The sequence below is a fragment of the Peromyscus eremicus genome, chromosome 16_21 (genome assembly GCF_949786415.1).
Source record: "Peromyscus eremicus chromosome 16_21, PerEre_H2_v1, whole genome shotgun sequence".
In the NCBI taxonomy this organism is placed as follows: domain Eukaryota; kingdom Metazoa; phylum Chordata; class Mammalia; order Rodentia; family Cricetidae; genus Peromyscus; species Peromyscus eremicus.
Window position 1 is genome coordinate 35,136,444 of NC_081432.1, and position 9,058 is coordinate 35,145,501.

A 9,058-nucleotide genomic window follows, 5' to 3' on the forward strand; every position below is an offset into this window, starting at 1 on the left:
AGCCATGGTCACAGCTGGGAAGTGGCGAACAGGTTGTTGGTGATTCAACACCTCAAGTGACCAACATTTTCTGAGTGTAGAGCTTGACCTCAGAGGGACACATCCAGGAATGTTTTAGTTCAGTTACATAGACGGCCTGGGAAAGGTTGAATAATCTGTGAGTCCTGGCATTTTCTTTTCGACTTAAGCTCTCTTTGGTGGAGTTGTGATAGCTGGATTTTTGGGTTTTACTCTTTGAAAGTGTGGATCAAATTTTCCTGTTGTCATTAAGCACCCTGGGACAATGTGCCAGATCCCAGCATGTGTGTCATTGTTGGGTGTCAGTTGGAGATGCCGTTTCTGTAAGAACCACTCTTCTAGGGCTCATGTTTTTAAATGTAGAACATATAAACATGCGTGTGAAAGATCATCAGTTCTTTACTGAGGGACTCAAAGGCTACTGTTCACACACCGTGCCAGCATCCATGATGACTACAGCACTAGACTCTACAGTGAGGAAAAAAAAAAAGAATGGAATGAAGCACGCCATTTAGCTTTCGACAGTCCCAAATTCTGTGGACGCTTCCAGCCGGCCATGAGACAGCAGACCCCTGTGGGTCTTCCTGGCAGCCTCCTTGCCATCCGACATTTCCCTCTAAAGCAAAGATAAAGTTATTTTTGACAGTTTGCGAAATATTTTGAGGTTTTGGGGTTTTCTTGAGTTTGTGTAGGTGTTTAGAGTCAGAGATGCATTGGGAAAAAGAAAAAATTCTCAGAACAGCAGCAACATTGAACTTAGTCCGAGGCTGGCATAACACCTTCTTCTGAAGTAGCCACACATCTAACCAGTGCCCAGTGACCAAAGGGACTGTTCGTTCTGAGTTTATTTCTGTTGTCTGGTTTTGACTGTTTGGGCCTCGGTGGTTTGCCCTAATGAGTCCAGGTCCTGGTTGACAGATGTGTGTAGTCTGTGCCTCCCCTTGCCTTCGCCGGGATGGCAGCCTGCTGGTGTTTCCTGTTTGCTCATTTGGCTTTCTTTCCCTTTCCTTCCTGGGGGGCCTGGTGGCCTGGCAGCTCCGTGGTCCAGCAGACCAACTGCAGAGGTTCCGTGCCATCCAGCAAGGGCAGCAGCAGCGGCAGCGGCAGCAGCAGCAGCTCTTCCAGCGACTCCGAAAGCAGCTCCGGATCCGACTCGGAGACCGAGAGCAGCTCCAGTGAGAGCGAAGGCAGCAAGCCTCCACACTGCTCCAGCCCCGAGGTAGGCAGCAGCTGCTGGCTCAGGCTCGGGCTCGGGCTCGGGCTCCAAGGCCAGCAAGTCCCCAGCCCTGGCTTTCCTCCTGCCTGCCTGCCCACTTCCCTGCTGTCCCCCAGCCTGGAACGAGCTGTTGTGTCCCCTCCTCTCTGTCTCCCGATGACACTGCTTCCTTTCAAATACAGAGCATCAGCTTTTACTGTCTAAAAATCTCTGTTCGGCTTCCAGAAATTTCCACATATGCTATAAACATCACTGACAGGAAATAACCCATGGCTGGGGTCTCCCCCTCAGGGTCATCCCAGGCAATAACCAGGCAGAGAAGTTTGTCGCTTGGGAAGTGTGACCACCCATAAATCACAGGCCAGAGGGTTTTATGCATTGGGCATGCTTAGAATCCTACCTTTCTGCCGTTTGTCACGGATCAGAAGAACAAGGGCTATAAATATTAATAAAACCTCCCTTACTGTGTTTTCTTTGTGAAAATATAAAGGGGAAAATTAGCATCCACCTACAAATAATAATGAAACCTTTTACAGCTGTGATCGGTATCTAAGGGGAAGATTTAGGTGCCTCGTATAAAAACATTATAAGGTACCAATAAAAAACATTGCTGTTTCTACTTTCAGTGGAACGGGGGAAATTAAACAGTAATTCAGAGCCCAAAGATTCTTGGGTGAGGGCCGAGAACCAGGTCCTCAGGCCTGTGGAGCCAATAGGGCAGGCTTTGGTTTCTAAATGAGTAAAACTGTTTCCTCTTGAGAATGTGAACAGTTGATATCACTGTGGATTGTGGGGTAGAAGCTTTGCTAACTACCCTCTGTGCCATCTGAGGGGCCAAGATCCTAAACAGGTTCTGAGACATGAAGGCAAACACACTCATGAAAAGTCCAGCTGTAAAAAGGGAGCACCTTGTAGGGCATGCACACCCGCGTCATACCTGGGCCACCACCGAAAAGAGTTCTGTTCCCATTCCAAGTTCACAGAGCGCTCCTCACACCCGTGCGAGCTTTTGTTTTACGTCCCCACAACCCTTCTTTGCTCTCCAGCACCTTTCTGCATCGTGGCAAAGCTCTCCGTCCGTTCATCCTAAAATATGCCTTCTCTCCACTGGCTGCCCTCCTTTCCACAGAGTTCCCACCTGTCTGCCCAGCTGTCTGGATGTCTCTGTATCTGCCTCTAGCGATAGCAACACTAACCTATTTATTTTACCCTGACTCTTCCCAGAAACTAAGCCACTATCCCGTCCTCATTTCATTCATTCATTCATTCATTCATTCATTCAGTATTCATTCAATCAGTATGTGTTGATCATCAGCCATAGTACTTGGCTTGGCTTGGGAATATAACAGTTTACATGACAGAACATGTCCTGTCTGCCCGGAGCTAACATTCCAACGGGAGTTATTTGAAATAGAAGAACACAGGAATTAAAGAGAATAAAATACAGGAGGTAATTGAGCTTTATTTGTGTCCACCTAATACTATAATTTGTTGAGAAAAACCCAGGCTGTTGAATTATAAAGCATGACAGAGCTAAGGGTTATATAGCCAGTGCTGGAGTACTTGACTAGCCTGCACAAAGTCCCGGCGTCAACCTCTATTACCAGACGGGAAAAAAGGAAAGAAAAGGGATGTAGGGAAGGTGAAGGAAAGGTTCTGCATCCCAGGCCAGTGCAAGAGCCAGGGTGAGGGTAAACCGAAAGAGGCAGGGGTCTCTGATGTGCGTCCTGTCCAGGTTTCGCTTGGTGATGTCGGTTACGATCACAAGTGACGAGTCTTGTTTTCACACCGAAACAGGAATCCTAGGGCCCCTGAGTTGCCGAGAGTTTTGCTTGAGAGCATCACTGCCCTCTCTAAAAGCATTATCAAGCCTGGAATTCTGGGCCGTGGATGAAGGCTCTTGTCACTTCTTTCTGAAAATCTCAGAAGTTCCTGGCTAAGGAGGGGGGACCTCGGATGTTTAAGTTCTTAGAGAGCAGATGGGATTTCCACTTCCTTCTCTGTGGAGGGAATGCAGAAGCTGATTGATGCCTTAACCGCACTACCCAGAGTCCCTTTCTGCTGGCAAGGGATGATGCATGTACTTGTTGGGATAGGAGTCAGATTCTTAGCCTTTTCCCCCAAGGTTAACACAGACACAGAGCCTGTAGGAACGAACAGTTTGTAGTAGATGAACATCGCAGTGCTAGGTAGCAGCAAGACCCAGCTTCTCTCGGAGGTGGCTGGCCTAGACTGCCTGGCAGATGGCACGGAGCCCTGTATTACAAGCCTCACGTGATAGGCCACCTCCTAGTAGCCACACTCCTCAGTCCACCACGTTGAACAAATAGCCTTGGCCCTGACTTCTCTTCCAGACCATCCTTTCACAGGAGCAGAGGAAGAGGAAGAACTCATGTTCTGATGTCCTTATATTCTTCCTCCACTCGGCCAGAGCTTAGAAAACTCCCTGTGCCCCACTGAGACTCCTACAAACCATTCTGTATGGATATGATGGCTGAAAGCCACTTCATCATATATGAATAGCCCCAGCATGGCCAGGCCAGGTTTTGGAGAGCTGGCACAGAAAAGCCTTTGTCAACATGTACATAGCTGTGAACACCCCCTGGGCTGGCCTATGCTGGGACTGTTCTCAGCCTCATTTCTTTCTCTTGGGTTTTCCTGGCATTGGGTATATACTCTCTCATGCCAGTGCTTCTCAGAGCTGCCTTTCCATGCAGCTGCCACACTGATAGGGTTTCCTGGCCCGGGGCTGCCAGAGTCCCTACAGAAAGACCCTGGTCACGTCATATGAGTTCTTGGATGAAGCAGGTTAACTTTGTGTCTTGATATTGGATACCTCCCGACCCTAGCTATTGCTCTTGTAAGCTGCATTTTCCATTGTGGCTATTCCCTAGTGGATCTGAATCAGGCACCTCGGGGCCACGGGGCAGTGTGTGCTGCAAAGGATGAAGTGGGGATGTTCGTGGAGAGTTTGTGTGTGAAGCAGACAGAAGACTAATCAGGGAAGAAAGCTCTGGTCATACAGAGAACACAGTGAGCTGCCAGGAAATAAATACAAACCTTGGGCAGAAGCCTCAATGATAACCTCAGGATTTGGGTATCACCAGCGCATGGTGGTGGGCTGGAAGTCTCAGGTTTTCCCTCCATATGATCACATAAATGTCTTTTGAGCTTTCATGACCACAACGCCCCGCCCCCCTCCACTATGGCAGCTGCAGCTACAGCACTCTTCCTAATCCATGAGGAACAAAGGATAGAGATGGAATAATAGTTCTTTCGTTGAGAGCAGAAGCATAGTCATCAAGCTTCCAGCCCTGGCATGACTGTTGGGAGACAATAAAAAAGAACTGGCCCTAGCCTGAAAGATGTGTGGACCACGTTGAAGCTACACGTTATATGCCCATGAAACAAACACCAAAAGACTATGCTGTTGGGTACAGTAGAGGCCCGCAGACATTGTTTGCCAAGACTCGTGTTTCCTCTGAAAAGCATATATAAAGCTCTCATTTTAGGTTCAGGACTGACATTTCTCAAAAGAATGAGATCCCATTCATGAGGGATCTCAGAGAGTACTGGGGGAGGAAAGGCAGCTAGTGCAGAGAACCCTCTCTGTACACCTGGCAGAGCCTGGGAACCGTGCAGCCATGGTGTATCACTTAGCCTTTCTGAGCCTCATCTACAAATTAGAGATAGCATTTCTTATCTGTAAAGATTAAATTGGGTGATGTATGCAAAGTGGGAGGCATATTGTAGGTGCTCCAGCAATGATAAATGATTCCAAGATGATGGCTCTTGAATGCCAGTCTGGGAATTTGGATTTTGTCTAAGAGGCAATAGGAGGTTATTGTAGACCCTTGAGAAAGGGAATGTGATTTAGTGATGTGTTGAAAATGATACTTCAGACTGATTCATTCAGCTGTGAAGTACAAGGGTAAAAAAAAAAATGACCCTAGAGTATATCTGGCAATGGGCCCATCCTAAGTGTATGAAATTCTACAATCTGCCATTAATGGTCCCACTCCGAAGTTCCAGTGTGACTCTCCCCACATGCAGCTGTGTTTAGGCTACAAACAGACTCCTGTGTTGTCGCACACAAGAGCTGTGGAAGCCTGCGGTGGATGGGGGACCTGGTGTCAAACACAGGAACGGGTAGCGTGAGTTCTGTACTCCGTCTAGTGATTGAGCCCTCTCTGCTACACAGATTTGTTCTTTAAGGCCACTCTGCTTCCACACACTGCTCCCTTTGGGACGCTGAAGCATAACACAGAGCATTTAGAGGAAACGGACTTAGAACCCATGGATCATTGTCATCAAATTAGCTTTCAAGGGGCTGGAGCCACAGCTCAATTGGTAGGCCGATTGCCTAGCATCCATGAGGTCCTGAGTTCAATCCCCAGGGTTATATAAACCCAGTGTGGTAGTTCACACTTGTAATCCCAGCCCTTGGGAGGTGGAAGAAAGGGGGGTCAGAAGTTCAAGGCCATTTAAGGATGCTTACTAAGTTCAAGGCCAGCCAGATTCTGTCTCAAAAAGAAACTAAGCCGGGCGGTGGTGGCGCACACCTTTAATCCCAGCACTCGGGAGGCAGAGCCAGGCGGATCTCTGTGAGTTCGAGGCCAGCCTGGACTACCAAGTGAGTTCCAGGAAAGGCGCAAAGCTACACAGAGAAACCCTGTCTCGAAAAACCAAAAAAAAAAAAAAGGGAAAAAAGAAACTAAAAATAGCTTTCAGCTGCTCTTCAGAAGGTGCAGGAGCCCCCTTGGAAAGAAGCTGTTCTGTGTCCCTTATCTTCTCACTTGCCGCCATTGCGGTCTAAGCCAGGCATCCTCTTCAGGTCTCTCTTCTTCCCTTTCTGTGGGGAAGGTACAAAAAAGCAGAAAGTCACATGTAACTCTCAGAGGGAACCAGAAGATAACAGCTTGAGTACCCCTAATCCAAATGCGCTAAAACCTGCAATATACTGAGTACTGCCGTGAGGTCACAGGTGGAAAACTCCATACCAGGACACTTTGTTCCATGTACAAAGCTACCTTAAAAAACTATACAAAATTGCCATCAAGGGGCTGGGAGATAACTCTGTAAGTGAAGTGCTTGCTGCATAAGGTTGAGAAGCTGAGAACCCCATAAAGCCAGGCATGGTAGCTCATGTCTGAAATCCTAGGCCTTCTGCAGAGACATGGGAAGCAGACACAGGGAAATCCATAGAAGGAATCTGGCTAGCCCTCTAGCCATGGGCAGCAGCAGACAACAGAGACCCTGCCTCCAACAAGGTAGAAGATGAGTACTGACACCTCAGGTCGTCTCTTACCTCCACGTGCATGCTGTGGTGTGTACGGAAACACACTTAGGCATGTATACACATCACACACACACGCACGCACGCACGCACGCACGCGCGCGCACACACACACACACACCCCATCAGATATGTATGAAGTTTAATGATTTTTACATTTAGACTTGGCTTCCATCTCTAAATGACCTCATAATTGTATACAAATAGTCCCAAATCCAAAAATAACATAAAGTCTAAAGAAGTCCTGGCCCCAAGCATTTGGAATAAAGGAGACTCAGCTGATCTCATCTATTAAGAGTGACCAACAGGATGTCCCTGCTCCCCAGCACAGCTGTGATTGGTGGACGTGGACACCATACGAGGAGGTGGCCAGTTCCTGCTCGCTCCACTCCCTGATGGTATCTCCCTGAGCTGTGTGTGCCCTCAACTGCTGCAGGCCAGTCTAGCAACCTAGTGTCTCAGACACAGCCCTCTCCTGGCCCACTCAGAGCCCCAAACTTTGCTCTCAATATGCACCTCATTGTTGAAAAATAAATCTGGATATGCCAAGGAAGATCTTAGAATTTCTTATGTTACAGACTTCTTTTCTCTCACATAAAAGAACCTGACTGATTCTGCCTCTGGGTTCATGACCGACAAGTTTGAAACACAAAGCTAAGAGGCTAGAAGTGGAGATCAGGGGTGCCATTGTTTGCCTAGCATGTGCGAGGCCCAGCGTTCCATCCCAGTGATAGGTAAATGATAGGTAGATAAGTAGATGGATGATGGATGGATGGATGGATGGATGGATGGATGGATGGATGGATGATGAGTAAGTAGATGGATGGATAGATACAGAGATAGGTAGGTAGGTAGATAGATGATAGACAGACAGATGATAGGTAAGTAGATGGATGGATGGATGGATGGATAGATAGATGATAGATAGATAGATAGATAGATAGACAATAGGTAAGTAGATGGATGGATAGATACAGAGATAGGTAGGTAGGTAGGTAGATAGATGATAGACAGACAGATGATAGGTAAGTAGATGGATGGATGGATGGATGGATGATAGACAGATAGATAGACAATAGGTAAGTAGATGGATGGATAGACAGACAGTCAGAAAGATAGATGATGGTAAGTAGATAGACAGATAGATAGATAGATAGATGATAGATAGACAATCAGATAGATAGATAGATAGATAGATAGACAATCAGATAGATAGATGATAGGTAAGTAGATGGATGGATAGATAGATAGATAGATAGATAGATGATAGACAGACAGTCAGATAGATGATAGGTAAGTAGATGGATGGATAGATACATAGGTAGGTAGATAGGTGGGTGAATGGATAGATAGATAGATAGATAGATAGATAGATGATAGATAGAATGATAGGAGAGATAAATGATGAGTAGGTAGGAAGGTGGGTAAATGATAGCCCTGACTCAGATAAATACTCTTGTTTTAGGCCATCTATTCTCAACCTGTGGGTCACGACCCCTTTGAGGTTGAATGACCCTTTCACAGGGGTCTCTTAAGACCATTAGAAAACACAGATATTTACCTTACAATTCATAAAAGTAACAAAATTACAGTGATAAAGTAACAACGAAAATAATGTTATGACTGGAGGTCAACACAACATGAGGAACTGTATAAAAGGGTCTCAGCACTGGGAAGGTTCAGAACCACTGGTCTAGGCTAGTGTCTGGCCCCTGAAGCAGTGGGTGTCATGGATTCAGAGAGAAGAGAGCACACAGAAAGAAAATAATGACTCTGATTCTTCAAATGTTTGCCCTGTGTCATTCACAGTCACAAATTGGAAATATTCTGGGTGAAGTTCCATGCCTCTCAGATGACATCTTTTCTATTTTATTAAATCCTAGTGTTACATAAGTGAGCTTTTACTAGAAATCAGCATTCTCTGTGAAATCATAATTTTTAACCTGTTTGGAACATAAATCCTTACAGACTCAGCTCAAAACTACAGACCTCTCTGGGAGGAGGGGGAGAGATCAACGCAGCCCTTCCTGTTCTATCTCAGAACATTCCCTGCACCCTCCACGTGAGCTGAGCTGTAGGTCAGAGTTTAAAAACTGACTCCCATGGTTTGCTGTAAGTTAGCGAAACGGCCTCCAGGAACGGTGGCTGAAATCACCTGTGCCCAGACATTTCTAGCAGACTGTGGCAGAAGAAATGGCAGAAGCAGGCCGAAGGTGGACTCACTCGAGCTGCCAAGGCATCCAGGCCATGCCGGGTCCATTTGAAAATGGTGCCAGTGAGCCGCTCTCCCAATGACGCTGCTTTTGTCTTATGCCTGTGGCCTGCTTGACTTTTCCATATAGTTACATTCTAATGGGGGTTGGTTCTGGGTTCACAGGTTTTCCCAAAGGTGACAAGTCAAAAGAAAAAGAGTTTTTAATGCTCAGGGCCTCCCAGTTATATTTCCCGGTTAGATTCACAGAATCTCAAATTTAATCCCAAAAACAGGTACAAATATATGTACAAATATGTGTGGAATGATGCATCTG

General features: G+C 46.5%; 1 protein-coding gene across 1 annotated transcript in view; it reads left to right on the forward strand.

Moving 5' to 3' along the window:
- The window catches only part of Aff3 (ALF transcription elongation factor 3), a 478,688-nt gene that overhangs the window by 433,811 nt on the left and 35,819 nt on the right, over positions 1 to 9,058 (forward strand). Inside the window, exon 11 of the mRNA XM_059281654.1 lies at positions 1,054 to 1,237. Coding sequence (XP_059137637.1) covers positions 1,054 to 1,237 — 184 coding nt within the window. The remainder of the gene's footprint in view (positions 1 to 1,053; positions 1,238 to 9,058) is intronic.